The 23,758-nt window shown below is 42.8% G+C and overlaps 1 protein-coding gene across 6 annotated transcripts; it reads left to right on the plus strand.

Annotated features, from left to right (window-relative positions):
• Nucleotides 1-4,730: 4,730 nt before the first annotated feature.
• LOC124132673 lies at nt 4,731-21,766 on the plus strand. Of its 6 annotated transcripts, none has more exons than XM_048400887.1 (19): nt 4,731-4,994; nt 6,197-6,261; nt 7,472-7,558; nt 8,298-8,492; nt 9,452-9,708; nt 10,170-10,294; nt 10,418-10,541; nt 11,251-11,409; nt 11,937-12,059; nt 12,637-12,775; nt 13,593-13,754; nt 14,797-14,958; nt 16,530-16,815; nt 17,495-17,600; nt 17,799-17,892; nt 18,387-18,548; nt 19,209-19,334; nt 20,247-20,352; nt 21,153-21,766. In XM_048400887.1, exons 3-19 carry the CDS (start codon nt 7,483-7,485, stop codon nt 21,604-21,606), a joined length of 2,856 nt encoding a protein of 951 aa, XP_048256844.1. In that variant the 5' UTR covers nt 4,731-4,994; nt 6,197-6,261; nt 7,472-7,482; the 3' UTR covers nt 21,607-21,766. The 6 variants fall into 6 exon arrangements, with proteins under 6 accessions (XP_048256844.1, XP_048256845.1, XP_048256843.1 ...); XM_048400886.1 differs by having other exon boundaries at nt 4,732-4,994; nt 6,197-6,251; XM_048400888.1 differs by lacking the exon at nt 6,197-6,261.
• Nucleotides 21,767-23,758: the final 1,992 nt, after the last annotated feature.

Consider the following 23,758-nt stretch of genomic DNA (forward strand, 5'->3'; position numbering starts at 1 on the left):
AAGCCGACGTCCACAGAACAAACGCTTCAAAAGTGAATTGATATTTTACAGGCTCTTCGTACACTACATTGCGATTTACCTTGGTCAAATATATACTCTTTAAAAAAAGTGGGGGATACACGTAAATAACTTAAAATTTCCAAAATTGTAAGAGATATGAGTTTCAAGTAAAAGTTGTATGGTAATAATGAACGAATAGGAACATGTTACTACCGGTATTAAAAACAGACAGCCATTCTTTATTTCCTCCATGAATTGAAGAGTGAGTGAGTATGGTTTTACGCCGATGTGGGAATTGAACCCTGGTATTCGGCGTGACGAGCGAACGCTTTAACCACTAGGCTGCCCGACCGCCCCGTCTGGTGTAAGTGGGTTTTTTTTAAGATTGTGTTATCTTGCCCTAGAGAGTTTCTGTTCGGTACTTGTATCTCGTCGTCAGATATGTTGAATTCCAGATTTCTGTTTGAATAGTCAGGGGTTGCGAAATCCGTGAAATAGTCTCTCCAAGTGTTAACAATACTGACAGGATCATTTAGGTCTTTGGCGTTGTACTAGTGTTTATTGTTTTTTTCTGATACTTTTGATTGTCCTGTAAAAGTAGTCCAGTCTTCATCACAACTGTGTTCAATATCTCTAAATAGCTCAGTAAGTCGTCTTTCAGCCTGACGTTTATGCCTGCGAAAGTTTCTTTTAGTATGTTCGTATGTTTTATACAGTATTGACTGCTCATCACGTGGTCGACCTGCGCGTTTCCACTCTCTGAGGTGATATCTCATATCATATGGGTAGGCATCCTATTTATCCGACTTCCAGTAAGGTGTCAGGTAATGTCGATATATACCATGAGGGATTGTTGTTACCGAGGCTGAGAGGAGACTGCTGGCTATTCGTGACTTGTATCTTTCTATTATAGAAACCATGTCAGTCTGCTGTTTACTGTCTATAAGTTCAGTAGCTTTTGACTGAAATCTTAGGGGAGCGATAGTTGACAGCAACGTTGATAGCAACGCTGTATACGAAGTATGCTGCACACCGGATAGCGATCAGATACATCAAATGACACGTCGGTGTTCACACTCTAGCTATCTTTGTAACCCGGCATATTTTCAGGAACGCATATGTAGTCCACAGTTGACTTCCTCGTATTGTCCATGGAGCAAAATTTGCTTTTGGCACTTCAGGGCAGATAATGGATGTTGTTTACCACTCCTTTAGTTTAATAGACGTTCCGTTGGAAGCTTTGCCCTTAGACTTGCTAGGTGAATAGTGGTGAATATTATCATTGAGATCTCCCGCTATTACTTGTCATACGGGTTAAACAGTGTATCGAAGGCATTTATATACTGGCTAGTGTTCCGGATAGTCGAAGGTAGCCTTTTCCCCAGTACATATAAGTCTTCAAACATAGGTTTAACAATGTGTGTTATCACAACGTGATTTCCTTCAGACGGCACTTGTTTCGCTGTATATTCTGTTGATTTCCTGAATAAAATGGCAATACCTCCGGATCATTGATGCTGGCAGTGATTACCACAGGTCACTGCGCTTACATTAAATTTATTATCCAATGAATGAAGACAGTTGAGATTGTCTGTTTTTGGCCAATCGGTAATGACAACCACGTCGTTGTTAAGAAGGAGAAAGATGAGACGTGGTGTTCCTCACACAACTCCCCTGACATTCCAGGTCGATACGCGAAGGGTGCACATTATAATGTACAGGACAAAGATGTAGTTTATTTTCATGATGAATATATAATATATCCCAGTGGTCACTTTTCAATATCGTTCAGGGCGGTCGGGTAGCCTAGTGGTTAAAGCGTTCGCTCATCACGCCGAAGACCCGGGTTCGATTCCCGACATGGGTACAATGTGTGAAGCCCATTTCTGGTGTCCCCCGCCGTGATATTGGGGAATATTGCTAAAAGCGGCGTAAAATCTCACTCACTCACTCAATATCGTTCACGTTTGCCTACAGGATCGCGTGATCAAGCTTTATCCCGACCATGTGACCAGTCCTCTTCGTGACCACGTGGCCAATCTTCACGTTCACGTGAATAGTCTTCAACAAGCTTACGTGGCCCGTAGTTATCAGAACGGTTCATCTTTGATCTGGGTACATATTGTCTGCAGAATACACCTTTAGGCCAAAAGTCATCAGTTATTTTGTTTGCATCATCAACATCAGTGTTAACTTTTTGTACTGTGGGGAATGCATTGTCCTGGTTGTCACGCCATGTTTTCAAGAGACAGATATGAGTACTTATCACATGGTTTTCTGAAGCGTAGTTACCAACAGTTCTTCCAACAGTGTCGAATGGAGAGTCTGCTTCAATTCGGGATAGACCTTGTTTGAGATATGTTTGCCTCTCAGTTCCAATGAACACTAAGTTATCTGCTGCACGACTATTAGTTTGCTAGTTAGGGATTCTTGGTTTAGAGGGAGATCTTTGGACGAGTTGGTTCTGAATTTTAGAATGTGTATGAGGGTCATTTGATTTCGGAGCGTTGTTTCTGCAAACTGAGACATCGTCCAGATGGGAGATCTCTTCTGGTGGACGTGTAGGTGACTGTACATAACGTTGTTTCAGGTACTTTTGTTACATCATGAGAGACAACAGATGCGTTGCAACTGGACAACAAAGGGTGTCAGTATATGTTGTCCTGAGTGTACTGTCCAGCGACCTTGCACAATATAGAGTGGGGTTCGCTCAGTGATCCCACCCCACACCATAACCGATCCGCCGCCAAATCTGTCATGATATCTCAGGTTGTCATTGGCTTGACGTTAATTTCAGACACGACCACGTCTATCAAAGAAGTGCAAAGTGAATCGGGACTCCTCTAAAAACATGACACGTGACCAGCGACGATTAACCTTGTTTCGACGTTGTGTACACCATTGACGTCTGTTGGCAAAATGACGACTTTAAGACAGTGTAACATTGAACGTATTGGCCACCACATGCTGACTTCTGCCAGTTTCCAGCATGCCAGTAGGCCGTAGAAGCTCCGCGCGTTGCAGACGACGCATCGCTAGTTCATTGACAATGAATGATATCAAGTAAATCACAACTTTATGATAAGCAGATTCTGTAAGGTTGGCTGAAATGATAGTCCACAGAGATTAATCGACCTTCCTTGAAGGTGTCAAAATCAGGAATGACACCCAACCCACGTGAATGGTGCTACTGTGTGAGGCACGTGTAAACGATATAGGATGTGGTTTGATATTTACTTTTACAGACATAATTGCTCTTGTAAAGGGTGTTTGTCCTCAACACCTATCTTTTCTAATACGTGCTATTTACATTTATATTTCATGATCCCCTACTCCTTGTGAAGAGTATAATCAACAACTAGAAATTCAAAGGGGTAAAATTGCATGGGTTAACCTCAGCCTTAACTTATAGTAAGTGAGTATGGTTTTACGTCGCTTTTGGCAATATTCCAGCAATATATACGGCCATATAGTACCCAAGTGGGGAATCGAACTCGAGTCTTCAGCGTGACGAGAGAACGCTTTAACCACAAGGCTACCCCACCGCCCCTGCCTTATCTTATAAACTTACAAATGAACACAGCCGAATTCAGTGGGGTAACAAGGATACGCCAACTGTTTTAGAGGTGTCGGGAAGTCTCAGAGTAGTAAAATAATAATAATAATAATAATAATAATAATATACTTGACTTTTCCCAATAATTTAATATATATTTACCAGTCCCAAAGACTAGAGTAGATGTAGAGTCTAACACCGTTACCGAGCAAGTCGGATTAATCTTGCACCTTTTATAAGTTACACATTCTAATTCCAAAATGCCAATCAAAGTTTACACCGTTAAGTTTACAGCTGCCTTACAATTTATTATTATATACAATCTATTACAATTTACTATTATATTTTGGTTAAACACTATTTAAGAAAAGCCAAGCCAAATGCAGCACTCCGGATTTTTTTATTTTCAGAACAATCTACTTTATTCCAGCCGTATCCAACAAGGTATATATTTACTGAGCATGCACCATCAAACAATCTATTTATTTTCACTATTAACACAAAAACAATTGATGTTTGGGTATTTTTCCACGAAACAAACCATTCATTTTTTTCACAACTGATAACAAACTATTCATTTTGGCCATATTTCTGAACAAACTAAATATTTATAACCTCTTATCTTCACCGAAAATATATACCTCCTCCATTTGTGCAGGGATTTTGGGTAATGATATCTGAAATACAATTTGAAATTTGACAACGTTTACAATGTATAAACCTACAGTCATGCAGACATGTCGGTTGTGTCGTGTGGGTTCGGCATTGCTTTCCACAAGGAACTGATCTCTGACGGGAAGTTACTTTGTCTTAAAAAAAAGTTTGTAGATGGATAGCATGCGAACAGACGGATCCTGTCAAACTGGTTTCACGCTTCTATATCAGGACCTGTCTCTATCAGTTACTGAATCCTTTTCAGCCGTATCATCATCTGGGCACTCGTAACCCGTGTGCATTTCATACTCGTCAGCGTGACGACCACGGTGAACAAGAAAAGACCAATCAGACTATGGTCAATGCGACTGACAAGACACAATTCTGTTCATCAATATCAATAAGATCCCGTCACAGTCCCAGGCGCATCTGACTAAATTAGAAAACACCCGTTTTACTCCCATATGGCTATGATGTAGCACGTTAAAACGGGTACACGAGAACGCGGCGAACCAGTCTATGTCGGGTGGATCTGCTTTACCTGCTATCGGGGACGTTCTGGGTGAGCGCACGGTCACGCCACCATCATGTCACCGTATACCACACCTCCGTGGGCTTTCACAGAAGGCTGGCATAATAACATACATCTTGTTGAGAAAGATACTGTATTATTAGGCGGAAATGATTTTAAAAACTCGAGAAACCTAGACGTCTTTCATCGAAACACAAGACCGCATCAACACGCCATGGGACCCGGATGGAGGGGCTGAGGCAAGAACTTCAAGTAAGTATTTCCTGGGAATTTGTAAGATGTAGTCTGTTACTGGTTCTATGTTATCCTTTTTGGAGGTTATATCTTTTAGCATGTTGTGTTGGTGTGAATATCAGTATCCACTAGACTATGTATGTGTGTGTGTTAGGGCTGGGACGAGTCCAAATTCACTACCCGGGTACCCACCCCCTATTACCCGACCCTACCCGGGTACCCACTGTAGGTCTCAGGAGATGTCTCAAAATGTCCGATTGGGAACATTTTTAGCATAGCATTGGCAAAACGTATTTATATACACGTATTAAACAATCTGGTCATTCATACACTTAAGTTGAATTAAGTTCTATCTTTATTCAACCATATGAAAAATCAGAAGGAATGGGTGCATAGTCAGAAAGAAATGCGAACATTAGTGACATGGAGTGTAACCATAGAGTTCTACATAATTTTGTCATTAAACAATATATAACGTGACTAACCACGGGTCCGGTTAGTCCTGTGGGTACCCAGGTCCTACTTAGTCAGTACCCACCCCACCCGGGTACCCGAGTTACCCGTCCCAGCCCGTGTTTGTGTGTGTGTGTGTGTGTGTGTGTGTGTGTCGTCGGAGCAGCTGAAGCTGTTAGAACGAGCACACAATTACTACCAGGAACTGATAAGTATAAGTAAAAACGAACAAAAAATGGTTATTCGATGGTGATGTATTTGATAGGGGTATCATAGTTGTATTTTAGACCTATAGTGTGCAGTACTTCGGAGACTGTTACAGCCGAGTAACGTTTTGATATATTAGATTAAAGAGATGAAATTTCGTGAACAATATGTATATAATACTTGAAAATACAATTGCAATGCATTCTGTTGGAATGGCGGGAGACGTATACATACACGTATCGGCAGATTGCGTCGCGTGTATACTGTGCATCTCGCCACAGTTCAGGGACATATTCATGACGGGTACCTGTTTCAGTACATAATTAAAGTCATGTGGTATTTGTTATCACATAGGCGATCTAATGTGTGTAGGAATGTAGCTTATAGACCCATTACTGACCCCTCTCCCGCCTAAACGACAGCGACGGGTTTCAATTGTTTAGTTACGATCCTTTATTCCTTTATCACCATATACAAATATTGTTTATACTTTCTATGGAATATATAACACGTTTATTGGGGGAACCATTTGTGTCGATATCTTCCATTTACATTTGCAGTCACACCAGGAGCAGACCATCTCCTAAACAGCAGAACATCTTCTAAACAGTAAGAGTAAGTACGAGTAATTAAGATTAGACCCGTGAAGATCCGGAGTAGGATAGGTCTTCAGCAATCCATGCTTGCCGTAAGAGGCGACTAACGGGATCGGGTGGTCAGGCTCGCTGACTTGGTTGATGCATGTCATCGTATCCCAATGGCGTGGATCGATGCTCATGATGCCAATCACTGGATTGTCTGGTCCGGACTCATTTTTTTACAGACCGCCGTCATATAGCTGGAATATTGTTGAGTGCGGCGTTAAACAACAAACAAACAAACAAACAAAGTAAGAGTATGCAGAGGCGGATCCATGATTTTTTTTTAAAAATTGGGTGCGCATACTAGCCAAGTCACAAGGGCGCAGTTAACTAGGTGTCTGAAAACAGTGGGTGCGCGTCCCTCTGGATCTGCCAGTAGTACGACCAGTCTGCCTTAATGACACGTTCCGTACCACAAGCTATAATCATCACATACATGTACACGCACGTAATACCTATAATACCTGCAGTATTGTTTCTAGCCTGAATAATACATGCAGGCCTGTCATGTATACTCACCAGTTGAGATAGTATACCTATATTCCCCAGGTTGGGAACAAGAAGAGTTAACAGTGATTGGTTGATGTCCTGGTAAGATATGGAGATTACTGGTTCGGAACGCTGGGATCTCAATACTGTCCACAAAGTGTCACGCGAGTCACGATAACAGTTGTTTGCCTGTTTTAGTCAGGCTGCGTTTTCTACTAGAGGTAATGCTGTTTGTGGTTCGATATGCACCATATCCCACAATAGAGAGGCTGTCGGCAAAATATGCAAATACCTTCCTAACAACATGTTACAATTCAATTTTTATTTTTAAATCTACCTGTAGATGGCGGTTGTTGCATGTTGGTTTAAGTTACATAGTATTGCAATCCATACATGCTTACTCCATGCCGTCCTGCTGAAAAGCACACAGGAAGTTGTATTTGTTTGTTGCTTAACGCCGCACTCAGCAATATTACAACGTCGGTATTTGATGACACGCAAGTCACCGACCGCCTGACCACCCGATCCATTTAGTCGCTTCCCACGACCTTCATAGGTTGCCGGGGACCTATTCTTGCCCAGAATCCACGGTGGGAAGTTGTGTGGTATTAAGCATTGTTGAGAATCCTCTGTGTGGACTATATGACATTATAGTCTCTGAGAGTTGAAGATTGCACACAGTATTCCATGTATTGTCTTGTGTAGATTCCCCGCTGATGAGTGAGACGGCCGCCGTGAAGATGTCGTCCATGATGTTGTTTGTGGTGGGACTAATGGTCACCCTCTTCACAGGTGAGTATGAACTGTGTACTCTTACATTGTTTGTTTGTTGTTTAACGCCGCACTGTGCAATATTCCAACTGTATGACGGCGGTATGTAAATAATCGCGTCTGGGCCAGACAATCCTGCGATTGACATCATGAGCATCGACCTACGCAATTGGGACACGATGACACGCATCAACCAAGTCATCGAGTCTGACGCCCCGATTCCGTTAGTCGCCTCTTACGACAAGCATAGTCGCCTTGTACGGCAAGCATGGGTTGCTGAAGTCCTATTCTACCCCGGATCTTCACGGGTCTCCGTCAATGAATACGGTGAACTATTGAATGTATTCTCGAACAAACTGTCAGGCATGTTGATCAAACTCGACTATTCAAGCCAAAGTAGTTGCTCCCGTTGCTTTTCCACTTGATCCAACAGTATCGTATAATATGCAAATACTGTCAGTGAACTTAACACGTAAACCCTGGACATATGAATGAATTGACGGTTGTCATCATATCCCAATTGCATAGATCGATGCTCATGATGCCAATCAAAGGGTTGTCTGGTCCCGACTCGATTATTTACAGACCGCCGTCATATAGCTGGATAATTGTTGAGCGCGGCGTAAACAAAAACAAATAAACTCTGACGGATGTAATGGCGCTATACGGGAGCCAAAGTAATACTGTTCAGACATTTTGTCGGCAGTGTTGTAAGTAATTGTATGTATTTTAACAGAAATGTTAATGTTTTGTCCCGTAGTGTCCTGTCATGGAGAGTTTCGTCGAGTGTGCTACATGACCAACTGGTCACAGAATCGTCCAGGAGATGCTCGCTTCACTGTCGCCAACATCACCGACGTCTCCCTCTGCACTCACATCATCATCGCCTTCGCTCAAGTCAACGACAGTGGTAACACTCTGGCACCATATGAATGGAATGACGACACACCCGACGGTGAGTTTCGTTCACTGCCTTAGTTAAGTATTGATCTACATCAAGTCATATCAAAATACATATAAAACGTTTTATCACAGAACAGTAGTGTTTCTTGAGGGAGTTCTGTATATCGCTGTAACTATTAGGCTCTAAAATATTGGACCGCCTCCTTGGTCTAGAGGTAGAGCGTCCGCCCGGAGAGCGGGAGGTCCGATGTTCGATTCCCGGCCGCGTCATACCAAAAGACGTGAAAGGATAGTAGTTGTTGTTACCCTGTCTGACGCTCGTCATTTTCATGTACTTTCAAAAGACATCAGATGGAACTTGAAGATTATTACACTTAGAACTTGATGTATCACGCTGTTATAGCAGATTATGATAGACAAACTTGCATTGCCACACAACAACCACGACAACCATTTACTTTTGTCTTTAGCATACATAAACAATAAGGTTCAGTTAAATGCCTACTTTGTGTGAGACAGCCTCCGTGGTCTTGTGGTAGAGCATCTACCCGGAGAGTGGAAGGTCCTGTGTGCAATCCCCGGCCACGTCATACCAAAATATGCCAAAAGATAGTACTTGTTGTTACCCTGCCTGGCACTCAGCAGTAAGATGCTTAAACAAGGACTTGGAGTTAGTATACTGTGTCTGGGTGGGGTATTCATGATAAACTGCGGCATGGTATCTCAATGGGCTAGCGTTATAAATCAGTCCGCACTAGTACAAGCAGCCACACTCACATGTACACACACAGGTGCATGCACGTCGCTATATGAGTGCAATAATCTTGGACGTGACGTTAAAAACCATCTCACCTCACCTCACCTCACCTCACCTCAACTCACCTCTAAACTATTGAAGTGTTACATATTGTTTCTATTACTGTATCCATAAGAGTCGTATGTATATATTCAATAAAGAACAAATTGTAGTGATTTAATATTAAAGCATATGTCAAAAACACCTGTTTCAAGGGACATACGCGCAGGTGTCCAAGCTACGGGATTCGAACCCCAGTCTGAGGGTGTTATTGGCCGTGGGCGGGCAGACACATGGCTCCGCTCCCTTCGTGGCAGTAGTGAGTGACGGGGACAGGATCAACACGTTCTGTGACAACATCATCAATTACATCAGGAGGATCAACTTCGACGGCGTGGATATAGCTTGGGTGTGGCCTGTTCGGGGAGGCAGTGGACCTGCCGATAAACAACGCTACACAACACTTATACAGGTAAACAACGCTACACAACACTTATACAGGTAAACAACGCTACACAATACTTATACAGGTAAACAACGCTACACAATAATTATACAGGTAAACAACGCTACACAATACTTATACAGGTAAACAACGCTACACAACATTTATACAGGTAAACAACGCTACACAACACTTATACAGGTAAACAATGCTACACAACACTTATACAGGTAAACAACGCTATACAACATTTATACAGGTAAACAACGCTACACAACATTCATACAGGTAAACAGCGATACACAACATTTATACAGGTAAACAACGCTATACAACATTTATACGGGTAAACAACGCTACACAACATTTATACAGGTAAACAACGCTTAACAACACTTATACAGGTGAACAACGCTACACACCACTTATACAGGTAAACAACGCTACACAACACTTATACAGGTAAACAACGCTACATTTTTTGTCAGAGTCTTCGGAACAAGATGATCACCGAAGCAAGCCGGACTGGCCTCCCGCGTCTTCTCCTCACTGTTGCTGTCGCCGCCTCGCGGGACATCGTCGACGATGGATACGAGGTTTATTCGATTTCCCAGTTAGTTTCTTTTGAAGCCTTTTTATCATTTCACATTAAAAGTAGAATTATACTGCTGTATATATAAGGTTCTCGAGAGTAGTACTAAAGCAGAGGCCAGTAAGTCGGTACTACATCATTCAGAGCTGTGGATTTCCTGAACGTGATGACCTATGACCTGGACGCCTCCCGCGGATCACGCCTCCTCCACCACGCCCCCCTCTCCAGCCGGCCTGGGGACTCGGAAGAAGACCGGAAGTACAGCGTGGTATGTTGCAGATTTACTTTGTCTGATCTAAAAGTAGTCCATTTTCCCGAGGCAAGGGAGCTAACTGAATATAAGCGTCAACTTGTCTTTTGTGGTCACTTCCCTTGGCTTGGGAAGATATGATAGTTGCCCGTATATAGAACTAGGAGGGACCGGAGTAGGTAGGTAACATGCTTGGTGTGCATCGGACGTACGCTGTTCGAGGGTGTACGTCAATGTAAGTCTCTCTCTCTCTCTCTCTCTCTCTCTCTCAACATGAGTGAGACGGTCGGGTAGCCTAGTGGTTAAAGCGTTGGATCGTCAAGCCGAAGAACCGGGTTCGATTCCCGACATGGGTACAATGTGTGAAGCCCATTTATGGTGTCCCCCGCCGTGATATTGCTGGAATATTGCTAAGAGCGGCGTAAAACCATACTCACTCACTCTCTCTCTCTCGGAGTGTGTGTGTGTGTGTGTGTGTATGAGAGAGAGAGAGAGAGAGTGTACATGGACCATTTCTTCACCATCGTTCCCTTATCCGTGACTCTCTTGTGATTGATGAAAGGGTGTTATCGGAAGACATACGTAGATCATTTCCGACTCACGTCATGAACATGTTTATGGACACGCCTACTTCATATAACTCTAGTCAATGAATGTAGGAATGAATGCTTCAAATACTTTTACTCAGTGTATATCTTGTCTCAAGTGTCCAAGCACGGTGTTTCAGCGCTACAGCATCAACTACTGGGCGAACAAGGGGGCCCCACGGCACAAGCTGGTGGTGGGAATCCCCTTCTACGGCAGGTACCACGTGCTCCTCAGTCAGCACCTCACCTCCCTGTACGACCCGGGGAACGGAACCACCGGCTTCTACCCCTACTACCAGGTAGACGCACTGATCACGGTTTTGGGTAGACGGGGTAGGGAGGGGCCGAGCGGTTAGGGACCAACCATTAAATGTCTATATAATACCTCACAGCACCTAAGGGACCGACCGGGGATCAAAAACAATATTTTTGAAGCAAATGCAAAACTATTTGTTATAGTTGTGTTGGGACAAGAAAAAATCACAATAAAACAAGCAACCCCTCCCCCTAAAAAAACAAAACCAAAACAAACAAACAAACAAACCCAAAACAACAACAACAAAATCCAGTTTACAAATGACAACGAGAATCGTGTATATGGATGATTATTCGCATTTGAAGACGTTTCAGAAGATGTATCCTTTCAGTTCATATGAATTTAATCACTGGATGGTCTGGTCCAGATTCGATAATTTACAGACCGCCGTCATATTCATATGAATTTATTCGGTTACTCTCCATCAATGGCTAATTTCAAGAACAATATCCAGACAGGTATTTAAGTTTTTAGATTTTTGTTTGTAAAGTTAGTTATTCATGTTGACAGATCTGCCAGTTTGTCCGAAGTTCCAACTGGACACGTGTTTGGGACGATGTCAGCGATGTTCCTGCCATCTACAGCCGCGAGCAGTGGATTGGGTACGACGACCTCCAAAGTTTGGAGAAAAAGGTTCGATCCCGAAATGGCTGCAACAAACATCCGTTATGGAATGATAAATAATCGTCCACGGAGCAGATGTTTCATGAACTGTAGTGAGTGAGTTAAAAGTTAACGTCACATCGACAATATTTCGTGACGTGACGAGAATTTATACATTAATAATACATATCTTTACGTTTAATAAAAACGTGTCATCGATTGACAGTACAACAATTCGAATGTCACTGATTCTAAATAAAACTAGTTGAAAATTTGTAAAAAATAATTTATTAGTAAACAATACAATTTAAATCGGGTTATGGATCGCCAGCAACTGAAGATCATGGGGACTTGCAGTACTTTCGCTACCTGCATCGACCCTAGCGGGATTTAGAACATCCCTCCAGTTGTTGGCGATGAATGACAGATTTAGCCAAGCATTCAAACAACACATTCTACGATTAAAAACGTGGCAGTAAAACATATACTTTGAATGACGTGGTCTCACGATCTGTATCGCCCTATACATTGCATTGATGTACTGTCCGTTCCATCATGGCCTGGTACATGTTTGAGGAGCAGTGAGCCAGTGTGCCTCTCCTTCCAGGCTCTCTACATCCGCCAGCAGCAGCTAGGGGGCGCTATGCTCTGGGAGATGGGACAGGATGATTTTGGCGGGAAGTTCTGTGGGCAGGGCAGATATCCTCTGTTGTCCAAAGTGAGGGATGTTCTTACTGCATCCAAAGGTTAGTGACATAAGCTTAGTCTTGAAGGAGTATAACACTACTGTGTACAGCAGGTAAATCGAGGCAAAATACATGTGCTATTGACGTTAACATAGACGTATGTCCACACCATGATGAATGTCGTTTGACATACATTCCTCTATATTCACTCCATTAGGATTCAAAGGCAAAAAAGGTCAACAGCATCCAGATTTTGTCCTAAGAGTCAATTAAAATGAGAAACAATTTTTGGTACAATGTTTGTTTGTTGTTAAACGCCGGTCTCGGCAATATTCCAGCTATATGACGGCGGTCTGTAAATAAGCGAGTCTGGACTAGACAATCCAGTGATTGGCATCACGCAACCACGCAATCTACGCAACTGGGATACGATGACATGAATCAGCCAAGTCAGTGAGCCTGACCACCCGATCCCGTTCGTCGCCTCTTACTACATCATAGTCGCTGTTTACGGCAAGCATGGGTTGCTGAAGACCTATTCTACCCCAGTTCTTCACGGGTGTGGTACAATGTGTGACCCGCCATCGTACCCGACGGCGGAGAGTTCTGTTCATGCTATCAAGCACTAGTTTGCCCGACCTGATTATTTACAGAAAATGCAAAGTTGATAAATGTGCCGCAAAATAACATTCATTCATGCAGAGGAGTCCGTATCTAAAAATAGACACCCTCATGCATATTCATGACAATCTCCACACGCGAGCTCCGAAGGGTCTATTTTTAGATACGGACTCCTGTGATTCATGCATCTCGGTTCTTTTGATAACTACGTAAGAAATCGTGAATATGTTCACCAACACCATTTTCCTGTTGTCAGGTGACTGTCAGCCAGGGACCTTCGGGCGACTGAGTGAGTCTGGCTGCACCCCTTGTCCCAGAGGGTCTTACCAGCCCCGGTCACAGAGGACCGAGTGCCTACGGTGCCCCCCGGGGACCAACACCAGCACGGAGGGCGCGAGAGACCGGTACTTCTGTGTTGGTAATGTACAAGACTAACATCTAGTGTCTGAAATGAACTTTCATACAGAAAAAAAACAGTTGTTAAATTATAGTTATGAAATATAATAAAAAGGAGCCCAGAAACTTTCTTCATTTTCAGATACTGCAGTAATCTAGACTTGCCAAATATGATAGACTTGCATTAGCTGTATGGATATATTTGTTTCAGGATCTGTATGGCAGACTAGTAAGGTACCAGCCACTGACTCTAATATTGATGATTTCACAACACTTGAATCCCTTCCTCACTAGTCACACGTCTACATGCATATATTCCACAGGAAATTGGAAAAAGTCCTTCCTATCATCCAATACAAATGTGTTTTAACAAGACCGACATGATCGTTTTAATTTAATAATAAAAGAAGTTATTATCCTTAATATTCCTTGTCATACTTCGCAAAGATTCACGTTATGATAAGAGGTTCCTCGGAAAGAGTGATGTGTTTTTTTCCACAGACATAACCCATTAAGCTGATCAGGTTTAAATAATCTCATCATATCACAAGGGTGGATCTCAGCATTTTTAAAAGGAAGTGGTCCAGGTTATCAAAATCTTCTCTCAGATAATGTTACTGCCTATAATATACTATATTAGGTTTTCAAAAGGGGAGGGGAGGGGGAGTGGTTGTGGTTGGTGGCCCGGACCCCCTGGACAGCTGGATCCACTCTGGGCCCGCCTATGTATCAAGGTTTTTACTCCGTTACCACGTTGGTGTACACCACCAGCACGGACATTGTGCGGACAGGGCAAGTATCATAACAGGTGTCTATCTAGGACTCGTATAGTAGGTATGGTTTGACGCCATGTTTAGCAATATTCCAGCAATATCACGACGGGAGACACCAGAAATGGGCTTCACGCATTGTACCCATATGGAATCGAACCCTTGTCTTCGGCGTGACGAGCGAACGCTTTAACCACTAGGCTACCCGACCGCCCCTCGGACTCGAACAGGTAGTCATGATTAGTTGTATCATCTTGGTATACCCCCCAGTGATGTGTAGTTCCTGTGTTCCAGAATCCTGTTCTGTGGGCCATGAATACAGCTATGTTGAGAAGAAATGTGCCAAGTGTCGTCTGGGCTTCACGCGCCCCGACCTGTCGTCTGCTTACTGTGTCAAATGTCCAGCTGGCCACATCACCATGACAACTGGCAGTGTCACCTGTGTTCCTCTACCCGGTACGCCACACATATTTCACTTTTAATTTATTTAACGTTATCTGTTGTAACATGCGTGACTCCGTAGCTTGCGAAGGGGAGGTCATATCCTACTTGTCCTGTCATTTCTAGCCATAATAGTCAACCCTAATCTAATTAAAATCGGGCCCGTGAAGATCCGGGTTAGAATAGGTCTTAAGCAACCTATGCTTGTCATAAGAGGCGACTAACGGGATCGGGTGGTAAGGCTCGCCGGCTTGGTTGATGTATGTCATCATAACCCAATTGCGTGGTTCGATGCTCATGATGTCAATCACTGGATTGTTTAGTTCAGACTCGATTATTTCCAGACCGCCGTCATATTGCTGTAATATTGCTGAGTCCGGCGTTAAACGACAAACAAACATATGTCACTGTCTGAACCGCCCGTAAAATACCAGTTTATATATCGTTAACAATGACAAATGATAGCGCGTGTACGAACGAATCTATATAAAGGTTGTGGAAATATTCGCACCTGTACTAATGCGCAGTACGCTGTGTTGAATGTATACAGGAGTGACGTATTTGTGAAAACAAATATACTGAAACTGTTTGTCCTGGAAGAGCAGAGGTGATATAGGGTTTAACGACAGGTTAAAGAAGATTGCACTGACATAGAGACGCGCGTGTGAGTGTGTTTGTGTGTGTGTGTGTGTGCGCGCTTGTACTAGTGCGGACTAAATTTGGTTTTTTTTAGTGCTAGACCACTGAGATACCATGCCGCAGTTTAACATGAATTTCCCACTCACACACAGTATACTCTCTCTGAGCCGACCAGTCCTTGTTTTAGCCCCTTTATGCCGAGCGCCAGGTAGGGTAACAAAAACTATCATCTTTTAACGGCTGTTGGTATGACGCGGACACAGAATCAAACCACTGACCTTCTGCTCTCCGGGCAGACGCTCTGGACACTAGAACAAGGGCACGTGAGCTCTCGACTGTAAAATACCGGGGAGTAGGGCCTCTCCTGGAAGCAGTCAATACAGTTTGACGCCGGTTTCAACAGTAAATCACGTTAAATCACGGATGTAGGAGAGAAGCCCAAAGAAACGTAGATCGTAGATGCATACCACGCACGGGCACAGTATCAGGATCCTCTGTACGATCCTCTGTTGTGGGCGGTAAAGGGACGCAACTCTTCACAGCCATGTCCCCAACAATCGTTCCTCGTTTAATATCTGTTTCTCAGTATGTCAGTTCTGGGGGCAACGGATCAATTCCTGAGCAAATTTACGATGAAGGTTTTAAAGCGCACTTCTAAATCTCGGATTAGCTATAAATCATAAAATATGTTTAAAACTATACACCAGTCTCTTCCTTAATCACTTGTGACATGTAATAATTTCTGATACTGCGGACCCTTAAACCACTGGACGAAATCCCTATACATTCTGTACAGGAGAGAGATAGCGGCTCCAACACCACCTGTATATTGGCAGTAGGGGCCGTATGCTAGTTATCTTCATCCATGTCTACCCAATGTCTTGTAAGGAAGTTGGGACTCCGTATATCGATGAAACATCCAATTGACGGTGTATTGGTCGTTGTAGAGGGAGTTCCTGTCCAGGAGGTTCTGATGACGATGTACCACATGACGCTGAAGTTCAACACGACGACGTGTGACAGCAGTGACATCATCAATGCAGCCATCGCCTCCGGAATACACAGAGTGATGGCTGGCGCGAGTCACACGTGGTCAAAGCTGTGTCACCAGGGGTGCAGTAACGTGAAGACGGTGCGGGTTGAGGGGTGCGAGGGAGGGGAGAGAAGGCGGAGACAGGCAGGGGAGACGCGCCACACCCAGCTCACAGTTAGGGTTGTGCTGGAAAATGTGCCGTGAGTAGTCCTCCTACCCATTTATCGAAAAGTCCAGGACGCTCCTTAAAAGACTATTTTATCGTATAGTCCGCTCCTTAAAAGACTATTTTATCGTACAGTCCGCTCCTTAAAAGACTATTTTATCGTACAGTCCGCTCCTTAAAAGACTATTAATTCTATTAATCCTATCAATTTATTGGCATCCTGAGACACAATATCCCATAGTAGATCTACGGGTATTAATTGCCGTTATGACTCTTTCTCTCCCATTATGAAATCGCGTTTCTTTCATCTTCCCGAGGCAAGGACGTTAACTTAATATAACAGTTCAGTTTCCACCCTTGCCGAACTTTGCTGGAATTTCCAGGCTCGATCGTAACACCACCATTGGCTTTTACGAGTTGTGTCCGTTCTATGTCCTCCTATTGACATAATCAGATTCCCTTGTCTCAGGAAGATGCATTCTTCTGAACATCAATTATATATAATCGCGTAAAAACATGTGCTAGCGATGAGGGATATGTTCCAATTTTGCTGTAGAAATACATAAAAATAGAACATTTGCCTTTTCTTGTAAAAGACACATATCATCTCTGCACCACTCTTGAAAATATCAGTTGTTTTCAAATCACTCCTTAAAAGACCCTCCATAAATCTCAACGTCACATCTTGTTTCTTCTGTGTTTCACACGGCCAGTGAGGAGTTGACGTCAGTGCCCAACGCTAACGGCGTCATCGTGACGCGCACCACTGACAGTGTACTCACAGAGATGTTCTTTGACAAAGAGATCTTCTCAAGTCTGGTGAGTTACAGTGCTCACAGTTCACTTCCTGTGCATAGCGGATCACAACAACAAAGAGAGATAACTATGCTATAGTGTGCCTTACTAAAACAGTATGGGCATTTGTGAATGGAAGCCTGTTTGGCACACTTATAATGTTCCAGAAAAAGTCTTAATAATGTTCCAGTCATAATCTGTTCAGTCAGTCGACTGTTTCAGGCAGAGTATGGCATTCATTACGTGGGGATGACTGGGAGGCTGGTGGAGAAGTTATGCAGTCACACAGGACACATGTTTCAAGATGGCAATTGTGGTGAGCTCCCAATCTTGCACTCATTTGACAAGAGTGAGTGTATTAGTATGATTTTACGCCGCTTTTAGCAATACCCAAGCAATATCACGGCGGAGGACACCAGAAATGGGCTTCACACATTGTACCGATGTTCGGAATCGGAACGGGTCTTCGGCGTGACGAGCGAACGCTTTAGCCACGAGGCTACCCGATCGCCCTAATTTGACAAGATCAAGTAGTTGAACATGAAAATAACCGTAAAAGTACTTTAGGATCTTCCTTTTACAGCTGAGGTAATTGGTAACAAACATCGAAGTAAAAAAATTTCGGAAATATAATACAAACGTATCAAGTTAATAACCGTTAATAACAATATTAATAACCTTTGTTTTGGAAACTTATAAAACCGAAAGATTTTATTGAAACAGCTTGTCTTTATTGACGAGTTTTCAGTTTTACAATATGTTATAGTGCATCTGTACAATATAATAATTATTTTTTGCATTTGTTAATAGTCCCATGCCCAGCCGGGAGTTACGCACAGGCAACACCTCGAAGGTGTATCGTGTGTCCAGTGGGGACGTACCAAGACAAGATGGCGCAGACGAAATGTCAGGAGTGCGCAGGTCCGATGATGACTTCCGGTACTGGCTCAAGATCTCCTCAGCAGTGCCTCTGTGAGTGATCAAGTGGACTTTTTATTGTTTGTTTGTTTGTTGTTTAACACCGCACTGTGCAATATTTCAGCTATATAAAAGCGGTCTGTTTATCATCAATTCTGGGCCAGACAATCAAGTGATTGACATCATGAACATCGATCCACGCCATTGGTATACAATGACATGCATCAACCAAGTCAGCGAGCCTGACCACCCGATCCCGTTAGCCGCCTCTTACGACAAACATAGTCGCCTTTTACGGCAAGCATGGGTTGCTGAAGACCTATTCTAACCCGGATCTTCACGGGTCAGGGGACTTTTTAGTGTTGAAAACAGCACGACGGAACACAATGTGCACCTCCGCAATTTCGAACCCGGAGTTTCGGCGTCACTGGCGAACGCATTAACCTATACGCTACCACACTTTGCCTCATGATTGAGATAAGATTGATAATACTGTGTTGTCACGTGTGTTCGTCGTGATTTGTGTTTTCTGACGGTTGAATCATATACTGCCGTTCTAATTCAAAAATAGATGCAAATAACTTGGAAAATATCCCCCGCGTTAAATTTAAAGTGCACCATGTATCCTTGGTGCATGTCGAATCGGGAGGACTTCATGCGACTTTATGCGAAACCCTTGATAAATTTATATACTTACTGACTCTTTGTTTACAGCTCCATGTGACGTTGATCCAAAATACTGCGAGAACAACGGACAGTGTGTATGGAAGTCGGAGTCGCTTAAAGTCTTCTGTCAGTGTGCGGAGCCGTACTACGGCGAGCGTTGTGATATCCATGCGGGTAAATAAACAACTAAACCTGAACAGTTAAAGGATGTGGAATAATATTCGAATGATTTCATCTGAGACTAAATATACAAATATTAGACTGATCTAATATCCGAACGCTATGCAATGCTTGTATGGACACGTCTTCCCGAGGCAAGGGAGGTAACTGACCTTTAAAGTCCGGTTTCAACCCTTGCCGGAATAAATTGTTTGATAGGCATTACTTAGAAGTTGACGGATGACAAAGTAGACACAAGTTGTGGATAACAACTTCTTTCATTACTGCAAAGCCGATCTGGGCTGGAATTTTGGGGCTCGATCATAGCGTAGCCATTACGAGTTATGTCCCTTCTATGTGGTTCCTGCTGACCAATCAGATTCAACCTCTCAGATCACTTGCATTTGCTTCAAACAAAATGGCGGCGCCCAGTCAAGGCGTTCTCATCAATAATAAAGATCTTTTCTGTTATAAAACGGATTTTAACTCGCGAAGTGCGTCATATCCCCTTGTTTAAACATGAAAGGATTTGGCAAATATGTGTCGACGCCCTGGTGACACATGCTCTGCAAATCGTACAATCGAAAGAATTCGAAACGGCAGTTGCCATGTTGGTTATGAACCGGGTTTGGATATGGTTATGGGATTTTGATTAGACTATGCATAGACTCGTTAGTCCAGCAAAAATATAACACCATAATTCCATCCTAGTTTTACAAGGGTGGAAACTGGACTTTTAATGCCAGTTAACTCCCTTGCCTCGAGAAGATGGTATAGAACAATATTATAATACTAAATTATGAGGAACAACGTGCAAGCTCGTAATATCCAATATTTTATTGGGACGGAGATGCCGATAACTGAAATGTAGGTACGAGTGAAGTATTCTTAGAAATACATCTGAGTTTTGAATGGATGCTATTGCAGAACGCCAGGCACGGGACGTGACGACAGTGGTGGGGGGCGTGGTCGGAGGGCTGGGGTCTCTCATTGTTGTCGGTATCGTCATGGTGATCTGCTGTGTGTGCTACAAGTAAGTATACATTCAGTACACTTGGCGTTATTTGATGTCTTACGTTCATCCTCAAAACGAACGCCTCAGTGGTAAGCGTCCGCCCGGAGAGCGGAAGGTCCGGGGTTCGATCCCCGGCCGCGTCATACCAAAACACGTTAAAAGATGGAACTTGTTGTTACCCTGTCTGGCGCTCGGCATTAAGGGGCTAAAACAAGGACTGGTCGGCTCGGAGTCAGTATACTGTGTCTGAGGGGGATATTCTTCTTAAACTGCGATCTCAGTGGGCTAGCACTATAAATCGGCATCAGTCCGGACTAGCACAAGCAGCCACACACACACACGTGCATGCTCGTCGCTTTATAAGTGCAATAATCTTGGATGCGACGTCATCCTCAAAACGGGAAACAAGTGTACAACACTAAATAGCAATGTGCCTATTGATAAGGACTTAGCTTAGTGAGCTAGGTTTCACGCGGGTTTGATAAGTATTTCAAGAACATCAAGGAGTATTAAATAAATGTGTGGGGAGAGCACAATAGATGTGGCGCTAATGTCGGTTGGTGCCAGTGGGTCCTGAACATAACCTTACACCACTTTGGTTAAACTCACAATGATCACAATCGGTGAAAATTTTGGTTAAGAATCCTGATCCTGACATGACTTTGGCATAAAGACAAGTAACATTTTAACTTTTTTTTGTTTTTAAATAACATGTACATTCCTTAATTTTGAAGTCAAAGAAGCGATGGCGGCTGTGATTCGTTCTTGTGTTTATCCTTATGGCGGTACCGTTTCCTTAACATGTGTCCTATGTCCAGACGTCGAACGAAGGCCAGGAAGCCATCAGCACCAAACGACTACTACAACGACGACCTCTTCTACGTCACGGGTGTCATGTCCGGCGACTTCTTACCCACGCCCACCGTCATCGCTGCCGACCCCTACTACGTTGAGAACCCTTTTCTAGCATCCGACCCTGGTCGAAGTCGTGGAGTCGGACCTGGGACGCTCACCTCGCCATCCGTCATTCTACTAGACTCGACACCTGACGTCACTGATACGACGGCTCAAACTACTCCGTCGACTGCAACTGATGTTCCACAAACAGATGTCAAGAACACGAAACCCGTCCAATCTGATGTTGGTGAGGTTCAAGCTACTACTGTCGTCGGCGACGTCGCTGTAGTGTCTCATGTTGTTGCAGATGCTGGCACTAGGGAACAGGGAGACAAACCCACGTCTGAACCTGACAAGCTAATGATGAGGATGTAATTACCACATTAAAAAAATTACCAGGAAGGACACATCTAGACAACCAAAGACGTTGGTATATGACCTAGATGTGTTCAAAGGAAGCTTTGCGAGACATTCATTTCGTAAAAACTATTGACACGTTTTTAATTTCTTTATTAGTAAAATTATATCATTTTCAGATTGCATTTTGTTCGTTATAGATAGGAGGAACGGGAGACTGACAAGAAAGCTATCATAACTCATTCAAATTAAACATAACAGGTAAAATATTTGTATTTTCACATAACTCCACACTGAGCAGGGCACGGTCGAAATGAGACCATATCACGTACAGCCGACGAGGAGAAACTGACAATCGCGGATAATACTTGTGACAATATTAACATTGTTCTTTTAGTTATGATAGTCTTCCAAAAAATGTCTTCTTTGAGAGGCATTTAGAAGTTGGAGTAAAAAGTTAGAATAAGATATATGGATGAACAACTTCTTTATGACAATTAGGAGCGACGTTTTGGTGTCGGTACTAACACTTGCTTGATAACGGTGTTAGAACCTACACCGAAACGTCCCTCCTAATTGTAATAAAGAAGTTGTTCATCCATATATCTTATCCTTACATTCCAAAAAAATGGTCAAATAATACCTTAAATATTCTCTTTTCGAAAATAGTCACTTGTATTAGAAGCAATTATGAAAGATGATTGAATGAATCTATTTTCTGTCTCACGATATGTGCAATGGTAGTAATGAATGACAACCAATCGTGGAATTCTTATAGGTCTCTGATCTACGCCCACATGCTATTTTGACATTGGTTTCAAACAATGCTATACGTTACGTAAATGTAACACAGAATATGGAACTTGCGACTCACACCTGTAGTATCACGGTAAATAGACCCAATGTGTAAAGTTTGTGAAATCAGATGCAAAAAACGTAAACATGAACTGATGGAAATAAATACAGGAACGTTTTTACAAGGTACGATAGTGGTCAAGCTTCCGTGATGGGCTAGGCAGGGAATATCCGGGATGATGAGTGATCTTCACATGAAAGCTGGTCCCGATGTGATGAAAATGCGTGAGACGAAAATACTGCTTAAAGCGGCGTTAAAGAAAGCTCACCCACTCCCTAGTAAACCGCTCGTCAGCTAAGCCTAAGCAAGCTTAACATCATAACAAGCCATACTATCTAGCAATGAATGGATTATTCCGCTGCTACAGTTTGATGGCAGTCATGTGTTCAAATCACAGTTGACCAAGAATAAAATCTGCGTTTGGTGCTAAACAGAAACATTTCAGTCTGTAATTTCCCAGTATACCAACGTGTTATAATCCCGTGCTGATAACATCCATGTCAGTGAAACGTCAAACATTTATCGTACGAAGCAATGGTCCTTATACAAGTGTGCGATATATTCAATAAGTTATTAAGGGATTATATTATAGTTGTTCATACACAGTGTAGCTCAGTGAACCACGGTCAATTCACAGCCAGGGAGTGACGTCATCACGAGGTGCAAGAACACAAGCACCGAATGTACTTCCAGACACACGTGACCTAGTTACTTAATTAGGCTGAATAAAAAAAGGAATGTTTCTCGATCATATTTTGCTCGAAAGTGAGGAGGATGGTGCGACTTTGTACATATCTTTTTAACACTGTGGAATAATTATGAAGATAAATCGGGTCCAGGTTATTTAATCTCTAAATGTTTAAATCTTCCTTTTTCTTGAATCTGATAGGGGAATTCAAATAAATATTAACATATACACGGTCTATAGTAGATACATAGTATATTTATGTATCTTTATGTTTTCGTAAGTTTCTTGGCTTAGTTTAGGCTGGGGGTCGTCACTCTCATTAGTTTTGTCACACAGTGTGGAAACCATTGGTGTTGATTCGGTCCTATTGTAACTCTTCTATTGACTATTTGCCTTCTCCACTATCACAGGTATACCATACTTGGCAGAACTACTAGACAACCCACTCGAGTCGAAATATCCTGAACGCGTTTTGGTTTAGATTTTAAAACATTTTTAGATTCTAAACACAATGATTTTGTTTGTTTGTTGTTTAACGCCGCACTCAACAATATTCCAGTTATATGACGGCGGTCTGCAAATAATCGAGCCTGGGCCAGACAATCCAGTGCTTGACATCATGAGCA

This window comes from Haliotis rufescens, unplaced genomic scaffold, assembly GCF_023055435.1.
Source record: "Haliotis rufescens isolate VD_foot unplaced genomic scaffold, xgHalRufe1.0.p SCAF_20, whole genome shotgun sequence".
NCBI lineage: Eukaryota > Metazoa > Mollusca > Gastropoda > Lepetellida > Haliotidae > Haliotis > Haliotis rufescens.